Consider the following 26252-nt stretch of genomic DNA (forward strand, 5'->3'; position numbering starts at 1 on the left):
GACACTGCCAACTAATGGAAAGTAGGCATAGGTTACCTATCCCAGAATGTGAGTGTGTTTGGCTTGTTCACACTTTTATGAAAGACCCATTAATACCTCTGATTTGTAGCCTTAATGTGCAACTGCTTCATGACCCTAAACACTAGTATTCTAAAGTTGAGAATTACACCAAATTGTCATGTTTTTGATATAAATTAATTTATTTTCCATCAAGATAACATTCAATCCACTTAAACATATGGCCAAAATATTGCTAATGTTGTAAATGGCATTAAAATGGCTGATTTATATTGTATCAGGGGCGGCACGGTGGCGCAGTGGGTAGCGCTGCTGCCTCGCAGTTGGGTGATCTGGGGACCTGGGTTCGCTTCCCGGGTCCTCCCTGCGTGGAGTTTGCATGTTCTCCCCGTGTCTGCGTGGGTTTCCTCCGGGCGCTCCGGTTTCCTCCCACGGTCCAAAGACATGCAGGTTAGGTGGATTGGCGATTCTAAATTGGCCCTAGTGTGTGCTTGGTGTGTGGGTGTGTTTGTGTGTGTCCTGTGGTGGGTTGGCACCCTGCCCAGGATTGGTTCCCTGCCTTGTGCCCTGTGTTGGCTGGGATTGGCTCCGGCAGACCCCCGTGACCCTGATGAACAACTGAAACAAATTATTTTCAATAATTCAAGTAAACTTTTTCTCTGTGATTTGTAAATACTGGCATTCCTAATGTTCAATACTGAGTTCAAAAATAGCCAAATGAAACAGCTTTCTCGAGTAACACATCAGTCTAGTGTTATTTCGTAAAACCCTGTGTTCGGATTCAGCGGGTTGGAAAATGGATGGATGGATGACGATTTCCTACAAAGGTGTCCACTAATGTCTTGAAAGTCATTATGGATGATTTATTCTGCATTTTGGAGTATGTTTGGCAGAGTCAGGTGAGGTCAGGTTGGGGAGCATGCACTGGTACAGCGCGTTGGCAACCCCCAGGCAGACACACAGTCCAGTCCCATCCTCTGGAAATGACCCTCTATCTACTGCAGCCAGGTGTTACGTTGGCATCCCCTTGGCCTGGTCCAGCCAGTCAGGTCCTCAACAATAAAGATCTTGCAAGCCAGCCAGATCACCCTTGGGGAATCATGTCACATGGCCGTAGTGCCGTAACTGACACTGACTCATAATGCAGGTAATGTGCATCATTCGTGTTTCCGTGAGCAACCGCTCATTCCTCCAACTTTCAGTGAAATCATGGGGTTTGGTTGCAGGATTGTCACTCCAGCCACTGTAAAAAAACATCACACAGTCTTTGGCAGACTGCTGCTCCAAATATTTCCCATTTATAAATGAAGGCTGTCATTGTGGTTCAGTGGAGCCCCAGAGCCTCAGAACTGGCTTTATGATTCCTTCCAAACTGATAGATAAAGAGGCAATAGATAAAGCTATATCTATCTATAGTAATGGTTTACAGCTCATTTATATTTATTTTCCAGGCTCAGGGCTGATGGTTTTATAATGTGAATACATTTTTAAAAACACTAGTTTTATTTAAACATTACTCAGTTCCTGTTCCATTGTAAGCATTTATTGGCATGGTAAGTAACAAACCGAAAAGTAATCAAGTAATTATTTTAAATGGTTTTATTAACAGGAGAAATAATTATATTTTATTAAATATATTGATCTCGTCCGTTACGGGAGATGGACATCTGAAGCGGAGCTCCGTTAGCAGCGGCTTTATTTTTTCACGTATTTCTTATTATTTTGTGGTATCCTGTATTTACCCGACCCAAGGAGTTTCCACTACAGTATATAAACATGAGTAACAAGAAAGGGGGTCAGAAAGAAGTGGAAAGGAAACTTAAAGCTACATCCAAGTCTAGACAGACATCAAGCCCAAGTGCGAGGTACGGCCTTTCAGAGACTGACCTGGAACAGGCAGGCGAATGCACAGACTTCCCAGGACCCCGCTCCATTGCATCATCTCCGGTTGAGAGCGAAAATGGGAGCAAAGGTGCAAGTGATGCAGGTCACGATAGCTCATCGATTCCAGAAGACCAGTTGAAACTAGAAACATCCTTGCAGTCCATGCTTTCATCTACTACTCGCGAGCCTGGAGCATCAGCTATAACCGGGGTTGCTACTTCACCCACGGAGCACGAAATCCGAAGCGATTTGTCTGAACTGAAGGAAATGATCACAACATTGGCCACGGCCACAGTCATAGCCATAAGTGTGCTTAAGAAAGAAATCCAGAAAAATCTGAAGAAAAAAATAAGTGACTTGCAGCAGGATAATAAAGACTTGGAAATGTGTTTATATAATCGTTTTGATGCCATCGTTAAAGGTATGCTGGGGAAAACTGAGGAACACATTCAAGAAAATATGTCTAAACTGAGAAAACTTGCCGATCAGCTGGATGACGTTAAGCAGACATTCACGGCTCGAACTGAAACTGCAGAAACAATTGACGTCTAACACCGATGGAAAAGCTACAGCTGCGAATTCCGAATGCAAAAACTCTGAGACAGACTTTCGCTCTGGAAGATGGATGCAGAAGGAATAATATTAGAATCGAAGGTTTACCTGAGAATCGTGAAAGTCCAAACCCAGTGAAGTTTCCAGTTGAATTATTCTCTAAAATAACTGGAGAGGACTTTAAATCAGTTACCGATATAGCAGCAGCTTACCGCATACGTGGATCAAATACCTTTAAACCTAGGTCTTTTATTGTCCTCTTCGAGAGGTTACTATGTAAGCTAGATGTGATGGCACTCCTCAGACACAAGCAAGAGATTATATTTGAAAATAACCACATTCGTATTTTCCCTGATTTCTATCCCACAACAGCTGCTAAACGTGCAGCCTTCTACAATATTAAACAGCGGTTACGGCAAGCTGATATCAAATATCGCCTCTTGTATCCTGCCAAACTGAAAGTAGATGTACAAGGCCAATACTACATCTTCTCCAGCAAGGAGGAAGCAGAAAAGGAATTAAGAAAGCTGATCCCGATACTATTCTGTAACATAATAGTGAGTCACATCCTGTCATGGCATGGCAAGAAGATATCACCTGCTGTCTGATCCACTTGTAATGAAACGGGTACCATAATTATACATTCTTTTCATTACTCAGGACGCTTTCTGTTTGTTTTAATTACAGTTATAGACGTGTGTGTGGAAGAAATTAATTTCCTTTTTTTTTTTTTTTAAACTACCCTAAAGGAGACTGTTTAACATCATACCCTTGGTTTATTGTTATTGTTATTATTGCATTAGGATTTACTATGTTTATCCAAGACCACTTTTTAACACCATTCCCTGGGTTTATTATCTTAATACTTTAAGATTGCTGAAGATTATACTTTATGCTTATAGTTTGTTAATGATTATATTTTAGGCATGTAGTATTTAGACTTTATTGGTAATAGATATCTCTACTTTTTAATCCTCAAACGCCGCTGCATGGGGGCTTGTTTTGTTTTGGATGTGCTCTGTCTCTAGGTACGTCAGAGGACTGGGACTTTGTGAAGTGGGGTTCAGTCTCACGTGGGGAGGCAAAAGGGGGTGATAAGGGGGGGAGAGAAAGAGAGTAGGCTATATCTAATCTATACTTTTAATTCGTATAATTATAACTACCAACGTAACAATAGGCTGCATGGTAATAACTCGTGGGGAAATTGGAAATTAAGGTTAAAGCTGTTTCACTTCCAGTTAAGACTATAAAATGGCATCAAAAATTCAGAATCAATGTCTCCATGATGGGACAGTTAACTTTGTGAGCTGGAATGTTAAAGGCCTGAATCACGAATTAAAGAGAAAGAAATTATTCTCTCACCTAACAGGTTTAAATGCTAAAATAGTATTTTTACAGGAGACCCACTTACTAAGCAAGGATCAGTTCCAGATGCAAAAAGACTGGACTGGCCAAATGTTCCATTCTAGCTTTACAAAGAAAACTAGAGGTGTGGGAATTCTCATACATAGAACAGTCTAATTTGTAGCATCAGATGTATTATCTGATCCTGAAGGGAGATATGTGATTATCATGGGCAACTTATTTAACTGTAAGATGATTTTGATAAATGTTTATGCACCTAATGTTGATGATAAGGAATTCATGCAAAATGTATTTGCATCCATTCCCAATGTGAATACTCATAAAATTATAATGGCTGGGTACTTTAATTGTGATTTAAATCCATTCTTAGATAGGACTCCTGTCACGGGGGGATGACATCTAACACTGCAAAGACAATTACACAGTTTGTAACTGACCACAACTTATCAGACCCCTGGAGGTTTCTAAACCCAAACTCAAGACAATATTCGTTCTACTCACCAGTACATCATTGCTACTCATACACAGTTTGTAACTGACCACAACTTATCAGACCCCTGGAGGTTTCTAAACCCAAACTCAAGACAATATTCGTTCTACTCACCAGTACATCATTGCTACTCAAGAATAGACTATTTCTTTATAGATAATAATTTCTTGCCTATGATTAAATCTTGCAAGTACGACGCTATTGTTATTTCTGACCATGCACCTCTGATCTTGGAGCTAAAGTCATTATGCCCCACACACTCACCTCGCAGACGGCATCTTAACCCGCTCCTATTAGCAGACGAGAACTGCACAGAATTTATATCCAAACAAATCAGTTTCTTCCTTGAGACAAATACTGTACATCCTCAGAGGTTTCTGCAGGAATACTCTGGGAAACGCTAAAGGTCTTCTTAAGAGGACAGATTATTTCATATCTTTCCCACAGGAATAAATTAGAAACCAGGAAAGTATTAGAGCTAAGAAGCGAAATTACTACGATTGATGAAGAACATGCCAGACATCCAAGCGAGGCTCTGCATAGGAAAAGGCAGGCTCTGCATTCAGAAATCAACCTCTTGACAACTAAAGAAACTAAACAATTAATTTATAAATCAAGACATCATTACTATGAACATGAAGAGTAAGCTAATAAGCTTTTAGCTCAACAAATCCACAAGCAAGAAGTTCGCAATGCAATCCCAGTAATCACCAACACAAACGGAGATGAAATCATTGACCATAAAAATATAATGCACACATTTAGAGACTACTATAAATCCTTATATTCTACTCAGTTTAAAGAAGACAATGCACAATCTAATGCATTCCTGGATACATTACATCCATCCATCCATTTTCCAACCCGCTGAATCCGAACACAGGGTCACGGGGGTCTGCTGGAGCCAATCCCAGCCAACACAGGGCACAAGGCAGGGAACCAATCCTGGGCAGGGTGCCAACCCACCGCAGGACACACACAAACACACCCACACACCAAGCACACACTAGGGCCAATTTAGAATCGCCAATCCACCTAACCTGCATGTCTTTGGACTGTGGGAGGAAACCGGAGCGCCTGGAGGAAACCCACGCAAACACGGGGAGAACATGCAAACTCCACGCAGGGAGGACCCGGGAAGCGAACCCGGGTCCCCAGGTCTCCCAACTGCGAGGCAGCAGCGCTACCCACTGCGCCACCGTGCCGCCCGGATACATTACAGATACCACAAATAGATACTTTTAGTGCAGAGGAACTGTGTAAACCTCTGGCGCTATCAGAATTACTAGATGCTATAAAGTCACTTCAAGGTGGGAAAGCAGCAGGCTCTGATGGCTACCCTGCAGAATTTTATATGAAATTCTCCACTCAGCTAGCTCCACTCCTATTAGTAACATTTACAGAAGCCAGAGACAATCAAATTCTACATCAAACTTTTTTCCAAGCATTAATCACCATCTTTCCTAAACAAAATAAAGAATTATTACAATGTGCATCATATAGACCAATTTCACTTCTGAGTAATGATGTTAAGATAAAAAAAGTGCTGCCTTCGGTAATATCACAAGATCAAACTGGATTTATCAAGGGTCGACACTTATCTTCCAATCTTCGATGTCTGTTTAATGTAATATACTCACCAGCAAAGTCAAACACCCCAGAAATATTATTATCATTGGATGCAGAAAAAGCATTTGACATGATTGAATGGAAATACCTTTTCACTACATTAGAGAAATTTGGGTTTGGCCCGAACATTTCTGTATGGATCAAACTACTGTATACCAATCCAGAAGCTTTAGTTTGTATTAACAACATTTGTTCAGACTACTTTAAAGTAGAACGTGGTACCAGACAAGGATGCCCCTTGTCACCACTGCTATTTGCAATCGCCATTGAACCACTGGCGGTTCACTGTCGAAATGCTTATCAGATAAAGGGGATTATCAGAGAAGGACTGGAACAAAAAATTTCTCTATATGCAGATGATATGGTACTGTATATATCAGACCCACAAAATTCTGTGCCTGCAGTCTTAACAGCACTTACAGAATTTAAAAAGATCTCTGGTCTCAGAATTAATCTCAATAAAAGCGTACTCTTTCCAGTGAATTCTCAAGCATATAGTATTAGATTGGACACCCTACCATTTATCATTGCAGATCAGTTTAAATACCTAGGGGTAAATATCACAAGTAAACACAAAGCTCTTTATCAACAAAATTTTGCCGTCTATATGGAAAAAATTAAGCAAGACTCGCATAGATGGTCAACCCTTCATCTCACTCTAGCTGGAAGAATTAACATTGTTAAGATGAATATTCTTCCTAAGCTTCTTTTTTATTTCAAAACATTCCAATATACATCAATAAATAATTTTTTATGCAATTAGATTCAACAATAACCTCATTTATTTGGAACTCAAAACATCCACGTATTCAAAGAACAACCCTACAAAGACCTAAGGCAGAAGGTGGCATGGCTCTACCCAACTTTCAGTTTTATTACTGGGCAGCAAACATACAAGCTATAAAAATCTGGACACAAATAGATGAACATACACAGGCTTGGTCTGCAATAGAAGTAAAATCCTGCAGTACTTCTTTATATTCCCTGCTTTGTGCCCCAATAAATCAAGTTATCGCCATTATACTAATAACCCAATGGTGCTTCACTCATTCAGGACATGGAACCAATGTAGAAAGCATTTTAAGATGGAGAATCTTTTATCTGTGGCACCCCTGCAAGAGAACCACCTCTTTCAACCCTCGCAAACATACGCAGTTTTTAATATCTGGAAAAGATTTGGGATTAAATTGCTTAGAGATCTTTATATAGACAACATCTTTGCATCCTACGAACAATTACATTCCAAATTTTACTTTCCAGCTACACATTTCTTTCACTATCTTCAAATTAGAAACTTTGTTAAACAGAACCTGCCTGATTTTCCTCATCTTGCACCCTCATGGCGGAAAAAATATTGCTCAATTTCGAGGACTTAAACACCATCTCTGCAACATATAAAATTATTTTACAGTCCCTCCCTTTCAAAGATCCAAGAGGACAATGGGAAAAAGATCTCTTAATCAATATATCAGAAAAGGAGTGGAAAGTAGCAATACAGAGAATTCACTTGACCTCCATATGCGCAAAGCATACAATTATTCAATTCAAAATTATATATCGAGCACATCTGTATCGCTTAAAACTGTCCAAAATGTTTCCAGGGCAAGATCCAACCTGCGAACGCTGCAATCAAGTCCCAGCCTCACTGGGTCACATGTTTTGGGCCTGCACCAAATTAACATAATTTTGGACCAAAATTTTTAAGTGCCTCTCAGAGAGCCTTCGTGTCACAATCCCTCCTAACTCACTAACCGCTGTGTTTGGTGTTCTTCCAGATGGGTTTAAAGTGGAGAAGGACAAACAAACTGTGATTGCATTCACTACACTTTTGGCACGCAGACTTATTTTGCTAAACTGGAAGAATCCTAATTCTCCTCTTTTAAGTCATTGGGAAACCGATGTTTTATACTATTTGAAATTGGAAAAAATCAAATTCCCAGTTAGAGGATCTGTACAGAACTTTTTTAAAACCTGGCAGAATCTAATCAATAATATTTTAGAATAAGCTCTTAAAGCACAGAGGAAGCAATTCTCTCCGCATTTTTTTCTCTTCTCCATTCATCTCTATTGCCCTATTAAACTAATCAATTTAGGTATGTTTACAAGCTTTAAGGTTTATCCCATTGGCCATGCTCTCTTTCTCAGGGGTGGGGGTTGATTTGTTTTCAATCCTATTTTTTGTAAAAACTGATCTATTTGTATGGAATGATTAAAATAAATAAAATTAAAAAAAAAAAAAGAAAAGAAATAATTATATTCTGAACTACAGGTGAAAATTAAATAAAAAATAAATGAGTTCATGGGATTGTGATGGTGCAGGTTAACCCCACGCTACCGGGTACCACCAGGAGCCTCCTAAACCTGCCTCTGCCGATAATGTTTTTGAGGGATGAGCCGAGCAAATGAGGACACCACAAAAAGCAAAGGGATGGTGAAACAGTGCTCAGTGTTTTTATTAAAATAAACAAATCCAATTAATGTTCAAAGTGCAGTGCAAAATCTGTAGTAAATAAATAATCCAATAAAAGTGAAAATGGAGGTTAAAATACAAATAAATCCAATAAAACAAGGTTAATAGCCATCTGGCAGGAAATTGTCCTTTTCTAAAAGCCTGGTGCATCTCTCTATTATAATAAAAAAACCTTGTAACAAGACATGACTTTTTGAAGAGAGACTTTTTGGAATGAAGTACTGCGAGACGGAGACTTTTAACATGAGATTCTTTCAAGTCATGCCATACTTACAACCTTTGGAAGCACATCCTGTGAGACAGTGACTTTTGTCATTAGATTCTTTCAAGTCATGCCCTACTTACAACCATTTTCACGGTCATCTAACCTCTTTGTTGTGTGAATGCTTTTGGCAGACACACTTCCTGCGCTCTCAGCTCTTATAACTTTTATCAAGACAATAATTTTATACGTTCTAGATGACACTTCAATGACTAAGCGAAGAAGAAAGAGCAGCGCGTCGAAAAGAGACTCAAAAGTGTTGGAGAAAAAAGAATGCAAAAAAGAACAAGAATAATCTAAGTGCAAATTCTGAAAATAAGGAAAGTAATAATCAGCCCGGACCAAGTGGAACTGAAAACCTTGCAGGTCCAGTCGTGATCAGAAATAAAAGACCAAGAGTAAAAGGCAAAGTAGAACTTCATGCAGAGCAGGTTAGAGATTATGAAAGCAGTGGAATTTCGAAAGGATAAAAAAAAAACGTTGGCACGATACACATGCAGAGCAAGTTAAAGATTATGAAAGTAGTAAAACTGGAAAGTATCAAAAAAAAAATGGTAAAGATCGTATTAGCGATAAAAAATGGAAATTATTATAAGGGAAAGTAATAATCATCCCGGACCAGGTGGAATTGAAAACCTAGCAGGTCCAAGCGGTGTCAGAAATAAAAGACGTAGAGTAGAAGACAAAGTAGAACATTGTAAAGAGGTTCAAAAACATTGGCGCGACACACATGCAGAGCAGGTTACAGATTATGAAAGTAGTAAAATTTGAAAGTATAAAAAAACTGATAGTAAATATCGCATTAGCATTAACAAGCAGAAATTATTACTCAGTGAAATAATGGAACAGCAAAAAGAGATTGAATATATGGACATAGGTGATATGGCAGAAGTATGTAGATATTGTAAGGCTTTAAAGTTTAAGTCGGAGACTTGTAGATTGTCTGATTCGTGTTGCCATCAGGGAAAAGTAGTGTTTCTTTCCAATGAAGAGGCGTATCCACGAGAATTAAAAGATTTGTTGTTTGGCGTTCGCATCATTCAATGCTCAAAATGTAGATTTACACAATAATGGACCATACGCTATGAGAATCTGTGGTCCAGCAACAATTAAAGCTATGACAAGTTTAATTTCAAAGAAACCACAATTTGATCAGGTGAATATTTCTGATCACCATAGAATGCAACATAGAATTGAAAGAGTTAAACGATCGGACGTATTAGAAATTATACAGCCAATAATGGATACAAATTCATACATCAAAAACTATCGCACTTTACACGAATTCTATCTGTAAAACACGGACAAAGAAATTTTCTTGGATTTCTATATGAATCTGAAAGATCATGGTTGCATCTATAATAATAAAAGGCAAAGCCCTCACTGACTGACTGACTGACTCACTGACTCACTCATCACTAATTCTCCAACTTCCCGTGTAGGTGGAAGGCTGAAATTTGGCAGGCTCATTCCTTACAGCTTACTTACAAAAGTTAGGCAGGTTTCATTTCGAAATTCAAAGCGTAATGGTCATAACTGGAACATATTTTTTGTCCATACACTGTAATGGAGGAGGCGGAGTCACGTATCGCGTCATCACGCCTCCTACGTAATCACGTGAACTAAAAACAAGGAAGACATTTACAGCACGAGTCACACGCGGGAACGAAGGTAAATGACGTTAATTTTTGACTGTCTTTTAACACTGTGTAAGCATACATATTAACACATGTGCAATTAAACGTGTGCATTTACGGGGTGATTTCTCAGGCTTAAAAGCTCACCTTTTATCAAACGCGGGAACAAAGGTAACTGACGTTGTTCACTGTCTTTTAATACTGTGTAACCATACATATTAACACATGTGCAATTAAACGTGTGAATTTACGGGCTGATTTCTCAGGCTTAAAAGCTCGCCTTTTACTAAAAAGGTAAATGCAAAACTATTTTCAATCAGTTTATTGAAACGCTCCCGTTAAGGATTGCAATAACATATTCGCGAGATAAAAGAATGAAGTAGGGGGAAATGGAGGAAGAGCCGCGAACAGCTAAGAGCAAAAAATTAACTAAACAATTGAGAACGGAGCGAGTTAAGCATACAAGCATGTTCATAAGGGAAAGAAAGCACGGTGTAAAACGTAAGTTTAAATTAAGTTTATAGAAACGCTCCCGCTGCGGATTGCAATAACATATTCGCGAGATAAAAGTTTAATGAGAACACACGAGGTATAAACGAACCACACGCCGTGGCGCAACGTTAGGGGCAACAGTTTCAACCATTCTATGATCTGCTTCTCGCAACTGAAAGACGGCACATGGCGGATGTTAGCCGACTTGCTGACCGCAACGTTAGGGGCTTCAACTATGGCGCTGACGCCACATCTCAGTGCCAACACTTTGCAGACTGTACTTAAAAGACACGCCCTCCTCACTGGACAGTTAAAAACACCAATCAAACTAACGATGACATCAAGTATTACCCAATCAAAAGTAGGAAAGGAGGCATCTTCATAAAATGCATGTGGGATGATTTGCATGAGACGCTGCTTTAAAAAAAAAATGATAAAAAAAATACAGGATAAATCCCGTCCAGTATTGATTCAAAACGGGACACGCAATTTCATTCTCAAACGCGGCACGATTCCGTATTTTAAAGGACGGGTGGCAACCCTACAGTGCCAGGTAACCACCCATACAATCACATTGTGATTCAGACTAGGAATGCAATGAATGTAATTACCCCGATCTACATACAAGGCGAAAGTCTTGCAACATTCAAAGATGATGGTTTGGGATAAGTACACCATACAACATAAAAGAGCTTATGAAGCCTTGAACCGAAAAAAGCAAGATCTCAGAGATCGTAAAAAAAAAAATAGGAGGTAATGTCGTTTTACTCGCTGTAGATTTTAGTCAAACATTACCAGTTATTCCACGAGGGAGACCAGCAGATCAACTCAACGCGTGTTTAAAATCCATGCTTCTCCCACGCTCGGTTATATGTCGCGTGTTCTCGGGTAGGTGCACCAAAAAATGTATACATTTAAGCATGTAATGGGCAAACAAAAAATGAGATATACCCGAAGGCACTGCAGTAGTACTTAATGTAACTTTACTTCTTAAATGTTAATGTTTTACTGTTTAATAATTTATATGCTTCTTATATGTTGTTCAAATTCTTTTATCAAAACACCACTGACAGCGCAATGCACGATAACATGGAGTGAATACACCATACGCATCCGCCCACGGCTGCCCTGCTGTGCGCAGATAGGAGTTGATTCTACAATAAAATAAAATAAAGATAAAAAGAGTAAAACAATCATCACCCATAAAGCGGATAGTAGACGTGACGTACTATATGTGTACCACATTTCAAGTGTATAGGTGAAACGGTTTGCGAGCTACAGGTCATTTAAAATCCTGGACAGACACACAAATTGCCACGGTAGCAAATTACAGAAGAAGATTTTACTGTTTAATAATTTATATTTATATGAAATGTGCTTCTTATATATTACTTCATATTCTCATATGATAATGATGTTAATGTTTATATTGATTTCTGTGTTATTAAAACTGCATGTATGTGTGTATATGTATATATATATATATATATATATATATATATATATATATATATATATATACTAGCAAAATACCCGCGCTTCGCAGCGGAGAAGTAGTGTGTTAAAGAGGTTATGAAAAAAAAAGGAAACATTTTAAAAATAACGTAACATGATTGTCAATGAAAGCCCGTTTCACTCAGTAAGTCTTATGTGTGTGTTTATGTATGTGTGTATATATATGTAGATGTGTATATGTAGATATGTATATATATGTATATGTATATAAATGTTTATGTGTGTGTGTATATTATATATATAATATATATATATATATATATATATATATATATATAAAAGACAGCAACAGTTATAACAATGACAACACAATTACATTGACAATCATGTTACGTTATTTTTAAAATGTTTCCTTTTTTTTTCATAACCTCTTTAACACACTACTTCTCCACTGTGAAGCGCGGGTATTTTGCTAGTTTATAATAAACCAACATGTGACGAATTGTCAGCGATAATAGTTTTGAAAGACAGAGATATCAAAGACAGAGTTAATATTCGTGTACTGTATATACAAAAGCAAAGCACGATTCAAAAGGAGATCTTGATATGCCATTCGTATTAAAAGTTTATGCTATGCTATGACATTTAACAAATCACAGGGACAAACATTCGAAAAAGTCAATTAGTTTAGAGAGAAAGAAACGATATTCACTCACGGGCAGTTATATGTTGCGTTGTCACGATGTAAGTCCAAACATGGAATCAAACTTCAATGAAGTAAAGTTAATTCCATATATTGTTTTCTACTGAAGTTTTAAAGCAAAAGTGAAAATAATGTATATGTAACAATTCCCATGAAAATAACAATCTCTTTAAATTGTATATCCGGTTAACCAAACCCAGGGGTTGTTGAGCGAAGCGAGCAGGGGGCAGAGCCCCCTAGTCTTTCTTAAAATTGACGTCTCCTCTGCTTATGCTGTATGGGCCTCACAGCAGAGGAGTTCCGGGCCCATGCTGTTCCATTGCTATAGTAGACTCCCTCTATGGACCTAGGCTCGGGTCCCCAAAGGCCATGGCACGCACAATAGAGCTCTCCGTTCAAGCCTCATTGAACCTCGCTGTCTTCCCGGTCTTCTGCAATAAGTCATTCACAGCCTGAGTGACCCACTTCAACAACTGCCACACACCTCTCTCCAGGGGCTCTCCTCCAAAATCCTCCATCGTCAATCTCTCTCCCCCTCATGTCTTCCTGCCTTCTTCTGTTTCTTTCATATCCACTCTGATGTCGCCCTGGGCTGATAATGAGACCATCAGACCGCACGCACGTGTTGGCAAGGCAATGCATGGATGACTGACCACCTCACACCAACCCAGAGACAAGCTGTCTTCTCAGCAGATCGCTTGCACTTGCTCCACTCCCCAGTGCCAGAGCATCCAATTATTTATTTATTTAAAATGGCCCACTTTTTCTTTAGGCCCCGGACTCGCTATACCACAGGGATGTTTCACATTTTGAAGAAACCTCATAAAATCAATCAGAGAGTGAAAAATTTCACTGAAGGTTCCATATCCATCTGCCTGAATATTAAAGACAAAATGAGATCTATTACTTTTCCATATTTAATAATTATTTTAGAAGAAACAGAATAAGAATTTGAAATAATAATTAGGCAATAATAGTCAACTTTGCATAAAATGTTCAGTTTCTTGGCAATCTGTCAATGATATAGCCTTCATTCTATAAAAAAAGGCATGGCTGGATGCCTGCATCCCTGTTAAATCTGCTTTCTTAACAGGCCTGATGTGCCACAAAAGCCTAGCAGAATGGGTAATGCCCACTTTGTCCTACAACCCTTCATTTGCCTTTTTATATGAAAATTAATTTTTGATTTTGTTGCTTTATTTTGTCTCTTTTGTAACAGGTCAACTACCAAGCTGGTCAATTATTTTAATTACTGTAACTGTAACAGCTGCAATACTCATCTCTATTTTTGTGTAAGTATTATCAAATTTAAAAAGCTGTTTATACAATATAATACATGTACTAAGTTAGTTAGCATGGTCTTCCTTTTAGATTGCAGCCAAAAAATACTTTAAATCATGCTGTTGTTCTATGTTGCCAATTGGCCGGTACAGCCCAAAACTATGAGCTGAAATCCATAAAATGTTATTAATATAATATATTCTTCATGAAAAATGACTTCTCATCAAAATGTAAGGTTTATTCTCCTTGTTCCAGCTTGTCATTTACTCATGCCATATTTTTTATTTCAAAACAAGCAAACGCACAATCTGACAACCACATTTCAAAGTTACTATTCAAGTCCATTTTATCATTAACTGTTTCACAATTGGATCATCTGTGCCAACTCTGTGGCTATAATGAAGTAGTTCAGACTGCTATGCAGAATTCAGAGTCCGTCTTCCAAAGGACCTTTTTCACATAACACAAGAATATCATTGTCCATTTGCCAAATGATTATTATAGTAATTTTTATTAAAATAAAATCACAAGTATTTTAATAAAGCCTGTTTTATCATTTGCAAAAACAAAGAAGAATACATACTGTATTGTTAAATGAGTCCAACACTGAGAAGTTACTGGCTCTAAAGACTGGCACTTTTGTTGTCTTTCTCTATGATGGCAGTTATAGCTGTTGATCTGCCTGTCATTTTCAAATTTAATTTGTAAAAATAATATACACTTTTAATAAATGGAGAGTGGCAATTCATCTTGGCTAAAGTTATAAATGGAAACAAAGGATCATCAGCAAATATAGCACATTCCCATCTGCATGATCCTGGAAACATTAAGTAAATAAGTAAGATTATTTTGATTAGCCATGTTTATTGCTTATCAATATTTGAATATCCCTTTGACTGTAACAGTTTATTGATCATGTAAGCCCTGAACATTGAGATCACCCCACATACAAACCTTATTAATTTAGTGTAAAACTGTATGATACATAATTCATTAAGTGTTAAAGAATTGTGAGCATTGTTAGTTATTGATGAATATAAACCAACATTTCTAACAGTAATTTTTAATATGTTTTTGAACCATACAAAACATTAAATACAGTTCCACTAAGTATATTTTTAAAGAATATTTATGCCTATTAAACTTAAATAAATATATATTTTTATTTTAACTATTTAACCTTTTTATCATTATTACTGTCCATATTTAAATTCACTGTAAGTGTTTAAGAACTATATGCTATATGATTGTCATTGATGGATCTGAAATAACATTTTTGTTGGTGTGATAAGTAAAGTGACATTTTATGCCTGCTCATGAAAAGATTTTATTTGTTTATGTTGACCAAGGAATGTTATGAAGAAGCTTGTGACCATATTCTCTTTATAACAGTGCTAACAGTGTCCGCTGCCTCTAATACTTTAATTAATTTATTTCCAAACTCATTTGTTCTAATTCAGAGTCATTGAGGACATGTATGTATGTGGGCAACATACAATTGATTCAGAAAGTATTCAGACCGCTTAATTTTAAATGGATACATTTTCCATTTTTTCCCATCAATCTACACTCAATGACTCATATTAAGTTAAAATACGTTTTCAGAAAGGTTTCCAAATTTATTGGTCTTTCATGCATATGCCCTGAACCATCCTCAATTTAACTGATGTAATGGAAGGCAGGGATGGAAGAGAATCTTAGTTGGAATAGAGGATTGTTCCCTTGCACACCTGGGAGCCATTGATAGACAGCATTAATAGATCAGCATCCAAACCACGATGGTTACTGTTCCCTTTGCCAACCAGGAGGCTGGTATTATGGAAGGACAGCAGGAGACTGCCTCTTAGGGACTGTGTCTTCCCCCAATATGTGGGTTGACAGCATCCCTCTGACATAGCTCCTGTTTGGAAACCCTCAGGGCTACATGAGAGATGTGTTTCTGAAGGGCAGCCTTGTTGAGATGCTTTGGGGCTGATAGAGAGAGGTACTGGGAGGGTGCTCCCCTGTCTGGTGGAAGTTCCACTTGACCCAGAAGTGCTTCCTGGCACCAGCATTGACATACTGGAAGTACACCCAATAACACTGTTAAAAAGGAGCTCTCTGCTCATCACAGGAAGTCAGAGTTGAGATTCGAGAAGAATGAAGCTTACCTGGGGTGCAGAGGGTAGAGGAAAAGATAAGATGACTGTTGTCACTGAAGTTGTGTGTCGGGTTTGACAGTCTGAGACACCCTCCAAAGGTCACACCAGTCAATTGAAATTCACCAATTATCCTAAAAAGCACATATTTGGGATGAAACTAAGAGTCCAGTCAACTTCTCCATTAAATAAATATTGTTCACTTCAAATATTTATTTTGTATAAAAAACATTTACAATCATGCATTTAAGAAAGTATTGTATGGAACATTAGAAAAGTGTTGCAATTCCTAATGTGAACTATTATATAGTCAGGTCTATAAAATAGGTTGTTTATTTGTCTTGGTGGAGTAATATTTTACTCTACTTTCCCCTATTGTATTATTAATATGTAGCCTTTGTCAGAATGCCTCAAATCTCCCAGACTTACCACTGCCCCTAAGGTATTGTACCATATAACTTCTCCCACCCTTCCCTTCTACATCTATAACCTCAGGCAATTAGGTGTAGTAAAAGACAAGCAGGAGTTAAGTTATACATAAAATAATGTATTATTGATAATATTCATAAATAATAACAATATGCAAAGTACATTTGAATATTGGCAACCATATAACCTGATAAATGGTGATGTGTAGTTTCAGGCAGCACACAGACTTGTTAGTTACTTAAAATGTCTCTAGTTAAGGGATCATTTGTGGTCAGCTTTCTTCAGAACAGGCCACATGCCTGTCTCAATATGGCTGCCGAGCTGTGCTCTTCATTGTGTTGTCCTTTTCAGTTCATGGTGTGAGATGGTCTTTCAGCAGTTTGGTAAGAGAGAGAGAGAGAGCTGGGTAAAGTAAGCAAATTTATAGGTTTTCTGTCCAACCCCTAGAGCCAATAGGGTGTCATGGTACTTAAAGGCTTCTGACACAAGCCAGTTCCAAACAGCTATACTTCAGACCAATGGGGGAACAGAAAACATCTTCACACCTGCCACCTCCCAAAACCATTTGTTGAGGTAAAGTGTGCCAGTTAGGCAGCCTGACTTTCCTATGGGGGTTGACTGAGAATCCTGCAGAGAAACACTTACCAAACTTGTTTGAGGCACTTCCTCCAAACCCTGTCCTAAAATTCAAAGGGTGGAGGGGGGGAGGTAAACATGAATGCTTCTCACTAATGCAACACTAATATTACATTGCTTTGCCTAAGTTACAAATAAAGACATACAAAATATTTATCAAGTTGTATGCAAAATTTCACATCACAACAGTTGTGAAGAAAATTCATCCCTTTTACCACTAATAAACTGGATTTGTTGTGCTCACTAGCATATCAGAGTACAATTTGACAGTCTTTTTTTTTTTGGATCTTCTAGGTTATTTTGGGTATTTCGGCGAAAATTATTGGCTGCAACCTATATTAAGGAGATATCCCCTGAAAAAAAGAAAATTGTCAAGGGACTTGGAAAAGTTGTTCAGAATGTGGATTTGAAAGAAGCTATAGCTCTTCTTAGACCAGTTCCTTGCAAACTTAAACCTAAACCCAAACTGCCTTTTCTGGAGGAGATTGCATGTGCATCTGCTACTACTAAAGAGAGTGAGTCCTCAGAGGAAGAAAGCACTCCTGCTACTAGTAATCCGTCTGAGTCCACAGAGGATGAAAGTATGTCAGATTATGACAGTTCTTGAAAGAAGAATGAGTATTCACTGAAGGTAACTGGAATTCATTTTATTCAGTTGTGAGCTTTCTTTATATTTTAAATTTCACACAAATGAAGTGTGTTTTCCATGACCTGAGCCTAATGAACACAGAAGTATGTACAAGCCAAAGCATGCCGATAATAATTTAAGCCTCAAGTTATTTTAGAAATCTACAACTTTGTTTTCATAACTTCTTCAGAATGATGTTCAAACTAGTTCATCACTAGTAGAAATATAGTGGAAGCAAATTTAAAGATGGAAGGTAGAGAGCATTTCATAGCATTCAACATTTTTATAAGACAATCTAGCTAATAGTTAACTAAATAAAATTGACAGATTGGATCTTCCTCTCCCATATGTACCATGTTTTATATATTATACAGAGAATATAAAAAGGTGATAGTTTGATTCAAAAGTAAATTTTGGTCAAGGACAAATTCAGAACTCAATGGCTTACTGTGGGACAATTGTGTTTTTTTTAATAGAACACAACCCAAATTCAGCCTGTGGCTGAATGGCAATAGACTCAAACACCTATAAAAGGCCATGCCACCAGCATAACTCTCACAGTTCAGTAGAAAGATTGGCTCACTAGTGATGCCCATAGCAAATAGGAAACATTTTAATTGTTTTTCTTAGCATGGTGCAGACATCAGTTACATAAAGACTCTAAATTAGCCCAGTATGACTGATTGAGTGTATATGTGTGCATATGTCTTTCTTAAAGTAGGCTGGTATTACATCCAGTGTAATTATTAGTTTATTATTTTAATTGCTACGGATTTACCTTTACTAAAACCTAAATGTACTATTCAAATATTTGCTCATTATAATGGTATAAAGAGAGTCAAAGTCTGGTCAAAACGTTTTTGGCAATCCAGCCATGAAGCAAGTGAACAGAGTTGAATCTCTCCTAGGTTTCTCTGAAGACTCTCCGTCAAAGTGCTGTATGTGGTCAAGTACGCGGCACAAAGCTACATCTCGGGAAGACAAGGCAAAGTGCCGTGTTGTCGTCCAGAACAGAAGAAGATCACATGTCCAGGTGGATAAAGCAGGTAAGTGGGCATTCAAAACCTGAATGGATTTGATTGACATCTTTGACTTTGGTCAATATGAGTCAGCATGTGCCTACTGATAGATTGACAACTTACATATAACTGTTTGTTGTAAAATAGCACATTATTTTTAAGAAATATATTTATTGTATTAATAAGCAAAAACCTGAACTATGATTACCAGAAGCAGTACATGCCATTAGATGTTCAAGAGAATAGAGTTGTGTGGCTGTCCTTTTTGAACGATAAGGTAACAACAGCTATTCATATATATCTTTAGCAAGTTTATTACTTGAACCTTTTAAACATTAACAATATGGATTTTCCATCATCATTATTTATCTGTTTAAATGTTCTTCTGTTTATTTATATTAATATGGCCTTATGACACCCCATCTACCAAAGTTGGTCTGTGGTAAGCCTTAGTTGCTGCTATTAATTCAGGCCAGAGTCTAATTCTTGGTTATAAACAGACTGCATTGTTAGTGGAGTGACTTTTTTGTTTATTCTCCACTCTGTAAACTGAGAATCAACCAGGTATATACATTTTATAGCAATATTTTGCTCTTTGTAGATTTATTAATATTTTGTTGCTGCTGTTTGCTTTCTTCAGTGCACGAAAATTATGTCAGTCGTACTCAGATTCTATTGACCTTGAATATGTTGCTCCCTTGCTGGACGTATATCATCACAGTTAAATTGGTCGGTTGCTATTTTCCATTTTTTAAATTCAGATATATAACATAAAGAGCATAATAAAGCGTTTTCTTTTTCTTTTTTTTTGTGTTTTGTGTATTTGTTTCCCCATTTACGTATGTTTACACATTGCACATTAATGGGCATCATGGATTGTGTGTATCAGTATTTCTGTGCTGGGAACATGCATACTTTCACTTGTTTTCACATTTGTGTAAGTGTGAGATCTTTATGAAAGTAGAGGCTCTACTTTGTTTTCGTAAAAGAAATTGGGGGAAAACACATTTTAATTTTCTTAGCATACGTTTGAGGAAAAACTTAAATGGTGCCAAGGTAAATCCCCTGTTGGTGAGGAAGCTGAGTGTGTATTGTTAAAGCTAAAGAAGCATATAGTTTAAGATTTTATTTGTTTATGTTGACCTTGGCATGTTATTAAGAAGTAGGTTCTATCACTGTTTTGATACCTACATTTGATGGTTTTCCTGGTTTGAATTTTGATATTTTGGTTTATGAAATGATTGCTTAATTTCAGGTAAACGTTTACTACCTATACATTCAGTATTTAAAAATCATTTTATTTTTTTCATTGGCTACATCTCAGAGTCTTTAGACTGAACCTAAAAAGAAGGAAATGGGAAAACATATTTAAGCAAGAATTAGAATTAGAATTAGCCATGCATTAAGAGGCTGGCTAATAAGATCTCCTTCTGTGGATCCTGATGGACTGAGTATCCAGGATCTCTTCTGTATTCATCTATTTATCTGTATTCATCTATTTAAACCTCCCCTTATAGAAGTCAGAAAATGGGAGCCATTGAAGGAAGAAGAAGATTTAAGAAAGAAGAAGAAGAACAGATGTTGAATGTTGCTGCAGAATTCCCATTAAACATATTAAGTCAGGTTAGGTCATTGTCTGTTATTATAATCTTAAAATGTGTATTACATTTAGATTCAAAAGTCTTACTTGGATTTGCAGATTCTTCAACCTATTTGATGCAATCTTAAAAATGTATATTATAACTTAGATTGTTTTTAATGAGTATTATCTCTGTTGGTAAGAAGATCGAGTGGAGCCACTTTTAATTATACAGACAAATTAAGAATCATACAGTGGCTGAAGGAGCTGCAGTTAGAGCCACCATGAAGGCAGAGAGGGAAGCACAATGGGACATTGCATATCGTCGCTGGGAAATTTTTATAATAGTAAAATGTAACTTTCATATGTAAAGGCTTACTTTTCTTCTCGAGGACTATTGCTGCTTTTCTGCTAGTACCAGAAACTTGAGGGGTGGGACTACACTGCAATGCACTGCATTTTTTCCAAAAGTTCCTGAAATTACTTGTGAAATTTTTTAGCTTATTTAGTTCCTGCTTAGCAAGTAGTAAAGTGCCAACCTGCAAACAACTTCAGTTAAGTTGTACTATAATTACAATGTTCTGATGCTGCTGACAAGTTTTACTGAAAACATTGTTTTTCTCTGAGAGCTGTTTTAAAGATTCACATTAGTTACTTAAATTGATTATCTTTTGGGCAGGTAATTGACCTGTCGCAGTGTACAGCAAATACATGAATAGTAAAAAAGCTGAAAAAAGCAGTGGCCTTCAAGTTAGCAATAAGAAAAAATAAAAAGCGAATTAATAATAATAGAATGAAGCAAAAAGAGTGATTACAACTTTAGTTCTCCCATTTCTTCTGTATGGGAAGATAAATAAATATCTGTCTCTTACATCTGATATAATCCATATACAGGTAAAGCCTCCTTGCAGCATTCTTGATTATGATGTAAAACTCCTTTTAACAAGACCATCAGCATTCTGCTGGTTACCGATGTAGGCAAAAAATAGCTTAGCCATTTTCTGGAATAAAAAATGTATTAAGGAGGAGGAATTTACAGTTTATCAGTGGTTACCAGCTATGTTATCATATCTTTTAGCATATTTTTTGTACCTGTTAAGATAAATACTTTTTTGCTTTAGAAACACAGCTTATTGCTTATAAGTAACCTGTGTCAGTAATGGAATGTACATATGTGTAACACTTTCTCAGAGGTATTAATATAAACCCATCAAAGATATTTCTTGTTTTCTTGCTTTTCACATACATTTTTTACATTATATTGTTGTATATCAAGGAACCACTTGGTCACCAGTAGATTAGAATCTTTATCCATTGCCATCTCCTGAACTGAGGCATAGTCAGTACCCAGGATGATTTCACTACCCAAAGAGAGTACTGTAGATGATAAATGGCCCATTTAACTACAAGAGCTTCTCTATCCACATAAACTTACTTCCCAGTACAGCTGTTTCCTGCTCAGAAACGTTAGGACTATCTCAGTCAGTTCTGTTCTCACTCCAATTTTAGAATGAATCTGTCTGGAGAACAGGAGAAAAAAATAGGGACTGTCAGCATTCTCAAAGGCCCATTTCAAGTCCATAAATCAAGTCTCAAGAATTGTTAACAAAGCTTAACAATTCCATACCATTGGGATTGGTGCACCTATAAATAAAATGCATTATTATTATTATTATTATTATTATTATCAGTTGCTCTTTTTTCAGCTAGAACAGTCTGTTGGTTAACCAAATGTAACTGTTGTAAACTGCTTCACTAGTTGTCCATAATGTTTTTTTCTGATTAGATATTATCAGAGCTCACTGTGCTACTGTAAAACATGAGACAAGAGAAAGAGTTTGAGATTCAGTTGGAAAACCCCCATTATATCCAGCCTTAAAGTGAAGTGTGGGTTAGTGTGCTCCGGGCAGCAACTATTAAACTGATAATGTTAGCAGTTGCTCCCATCATTGCCTAGAGACAACTCGGTGTTTGTTGGTGGAGCCTTAAATAAAGTTAGACAAGTTTCGTTTAAATATGATTACATTCATGACTGAAAACTATAGAGCTTTTTATAACACCCAAATGGCAGTATATGTACCAACTTTTTACTTCTTCCATTAAAGTTGCATTGATTCAAAATTAATAGTACCCTCAACTTGTTCTGTCTCTTCACAGTACAGTTTGGTTGGAGCTGGCTGTGAACAAAGACTACCTTTCTTCTGAGCATTTGTCACATTCTTCCATGGACAGCAGGGAAAGAATGGGTGTGACTCACTGACTGCCCCTATTATGGTAAGTTAATTACGCAATGCACTTTGATGCTCATACCCACTGATGAATGTCTTTTGGTGTTTTAGCCCTGACAGACAACTGACTTTAAGGACACTAAAGGACATTTATCTGGCAAAGGATAAATTGCACAATATATGTTTCATTTTTTTCATGTCCATTGCCTTCAGAAAGTATTAAGAGTCAGGCCCCTTCACTTTTTTTGGTGTTTTGTTTCACTTTGTTATTCTGAGGTATTGATTCTTACTTGATGAGAGAATAAAATTAATTTAAATAATTTTAGCATATGGCTGCAGCCTAACAAAAATATGTAAAAAGTGAAGGTGTTTGAATACTTTCTGGAGGCACTGTATTAGGCTAGGACTTGTCCCACTGTTTGGTAGACAAACAGATTTTGGAAGATTATGTAATCGGGATGTCATGTCAGTTCCTTAACAATAAATTACCAACATTATCTTCATATATTGCATACTGTATCAATTCCAAGTTGTGATGTCTTTTTTCTAAGAAACAATGTACTGCAATCTGAAAAAATGACATGGTTGGTTGACAACACTATATCATACTGTTATAAGTTTTTTTAATACATTTACTTCATGTAAAAAACAAGATTGAAAATTGACCTTGAAGGAGAAAAAAATTAAATAATGAGCCTGTCAGGTGTTTGGTCATTAGATTTTTATATAATTAAGAATTAAATTTTGTTGAAATGACTTATTTCCACAGATTAATTTTGAAGAATGTCAAAAAAGGGATACGATCACAGAACTGAGTTAAAGAGTCCATCTACTTCAATCAGCTTGCAATTTATAAGTAGGCTTGTATCACATGGAGAGAGCAGTTTTCTAATGGATCCATCCAAAAGTCTGTGCATTACAACAAAAATTTCATGCTGTCATGTATGGATCATAACCAGCTGTTTTTGAAGAGATTACGTATTCAGCAAAAGCAAAGTATTTTTACCAATCTCTTGACCAGGGCAATGTATTCATGGAGTACACTGAAAGAAGATCATCCTTTGCCAAACAACCTATCTTGGACTCTTTACAGAAATATTCTATTGCACAATCTCTGTTATAAAAAAGTTTACATTCACAAATCTTGTCAGTTCACGAAGTTTATCAGATTTAATTTGTTCCATGACAACAATGATTAACAAAGTAGAGCTGGTAAAAAAAAACATGCATTATGTTACAGGTGGTCTCAGCACCATATGAAATTTTTTAATAATGATTTGTAATGATTTGTCCTTCAGTAGTCCTTCGCTTTCATTTTCAAATGAAGGAAATATCACAGCTGCTTAGGTCTTGGAATAATCTCATCCGGCCAAACAAGTGACCTCAGAATGAAGCCAAAAATGTAGGTTCTGTGTACCATGAAGATTCTACATTTGGTTGGGTATGAACAAAATTTTTTCAGATGCTCAAGCCCCTAATAGCTAAAAAGAATACACCATTTGTATGAAAATAAATGTACACAATAACATGGCTCGACAAAACTCCTTTAAAAACAAACTTCACAGGTAACTATTTATTTAACTCCTTTTCCCTACAAACAGGATGATAGATCACTGCAAGGCAACACCATTTTTCATGAACCTGTCTTTTAGGAGTTTGCTTCACCAGATAGTATGATCTTTGAAATGAAATGTATTTCATTCTTAAAAATGGCTAAAAGAATATTTTTTCCAACACAGAAGTGTCCTCCCCAGCCATATGTAAAGCCCAGGTACTGTTAATGGGGTCAGTCCTTCACCCAGAGGCACACGGAGTCATTTAGAGTTAAAGAAGCACACAAGGTTTTTTCTTTTTTTTTGATAGCGAAATGTGGACCAATCTATGAGTGAATGAATAAGAAGCAAAAAGGAGAAGGAGAGACAAGATGTAACCATGTGCCCTCTGAAATGTATTGTATTTGCACACTGGATGGCACCTTAGCTGTTCCAGCATTATTAAAGATGTTATGTTTGTAGCAGTTTTTGTTGACTACTTTTGTATGTCTGTGTGCAGGACACACATTAAAAATAAATCATTCCAAGTGACATGTTGTACCTCCTGTCTTGTTTTTATTGGAGAAATCAAAAAGCCAGAAAGAAGCTTTTACATATCCTACGACTTTACATTACACATATAAATTACCTTTATCATGACAACATACTTGTCTACACCACTGTTTTTTCTTTAAAATATTCTTAAACCAGAATGCAGTGCCTATAGGCTAAACCCCACCCATCCATGTTAGAACCCACATGTTCCTCAAGGATTGTACAAGATGAGCCACACTAAAGTGACAAAAAAAGACCCTGCAATTTCCTCCATCCATCCAATCTTGACCTCTTTTAATCTATAGTTAGTGTGTCAGGGTCCGGCACCTACACTAGTAACACTGTACAAAGGCAGGAACCAACCATAAACTGGTCAACAGTTTGTTATTGAGTACACTCACACATGTACTCAAACTCACCCATTGACATGAACTTAAAGTTGCCAATTGACATTGTCGGCCCCCAGGAGGAGGACAAGCATCCTGGCAGGGATAACAGAAGCTTTCATACCCGACCAGGAGGCTGGACTCACCAGGAGCAGATCGTTTCCCCACATGGCAGGTGGCAGTGTTCCACAGGGCTAAACCTGATCAGGACACCCACATGGGAAACGGGGTCTGGAAATGCAATCCTGTCGGATTGGGGTCCACCAAAGGATGCTGTTGGCGGAGGACTGCTCTGTTTTTCACATGACCGGGAATTGCACTGGATGACTGGGACAAACAGGATGCAATTACCTGGTCGAGCTTAAAAGAAAGCCCACTGCCTCATTTGAATTGTGTCAGAGTCAGGATGCAGTGGGCTACGCTCTTGGGAGAAGAAAGGAGTATTGTGCTTGGTGTGTTTTTCATTATTATTCTTGTAAAGAAGGTGTTGGGGCTCAATAAAACCCCTTATTGGAGCATATTGTGTATCTGGGGAGTTACTGTGTCTGTGGTTTTGGGCTCAGTGGTGTCTCCTTGTGGTTACAACATGCACAACCTTGGAGTGTGGAAGGAGTACCAGGAAGAAATCCAGACAGGCAAAATGAAACTGAGCAGACTCTGTAGAGATGGTGAATGGGGCTGTAATGCCCCTTCTTTCTAAAAGGCAATGAAAGTAAACCAAAAAAAAAAAAAAACACAATGCAAAATGTGGGGACCCGGGTTCGCTTCCTGGGCCCTCACTGCGTGGAGTTTGCATGTTCTCCCCGTGTCTGCGTGGGTTTCCTCCGGGCACTCTGGTTTCCTCCCACGGTCCAAAGACATGCTGGTTAGGTGGATTGGCGATT

The 26252-nt window shown here is 37.4% G+C and overlaps 1 protein-coding gene and 1 long non-coding RNA gene across 2 annotated transcripts in view; both read left to right on the top strand.

Moving 5' to 3' along the window:
• Positions 1 to 20687, top strand: part of LOC127529926 (zona pellucida-binding protein 1-like) — a 38476-nt gene extending 17789 nt beyond the window's left edge. Inside the window, exons 10-13 of the mRNA XM_051935228.1 lie at positions 14177 to 14249; positions 17736 to 18072; positions 18978 to 19115; positions 20606 to 20687. Coding sequence (XP_051791188.1) covers positions 14177 to 14249; positions 17736 to 18048 — 386 coding nt within the window. The 3' untranslated portion in view covers positions 18049 to 18072; positions 18978 to 19115; positions 20606 to 20687. The remainder of the gene's footprint in view (positions 1 to 14176; positions 14250 to 17735; positions 18073 to 18977; positions 19116 to 20605) is intronic.
• Positions 20688 to 22791: 2104 nt separating this feature from the next.
• LOC127529927 (uncharacterized) lies at positions 22792 to 24979 on the top strand. The gene is made up of 2 exons (XR_007936527.1): positions 22792 to 22941; positions 23665 to 24979. It is a non-coding gene; the product is annotated as an uncharacterized LOC127529927 (long non-coding RNA).
• The last annotated feature ends 1273 nt before the right edge of the window (positions 24980 to 26252 follow it).

This window comes from Erpetoichthys calabaricus, chromosome 12 (genome assembly GCF_900747795.2).
Source record: "Erpetoichthys calabaricus chromosome 12, fErpCal1.3, whole genome shotgun sequence".
Taxonomy (NCBI): domain Eukaryota; kingdom Metazoa; phylum Chordata; class Cladistia; order Polypteriformes; family Polypteridae; genus Erpetoichthys; species Erpetoichthys calabaricus.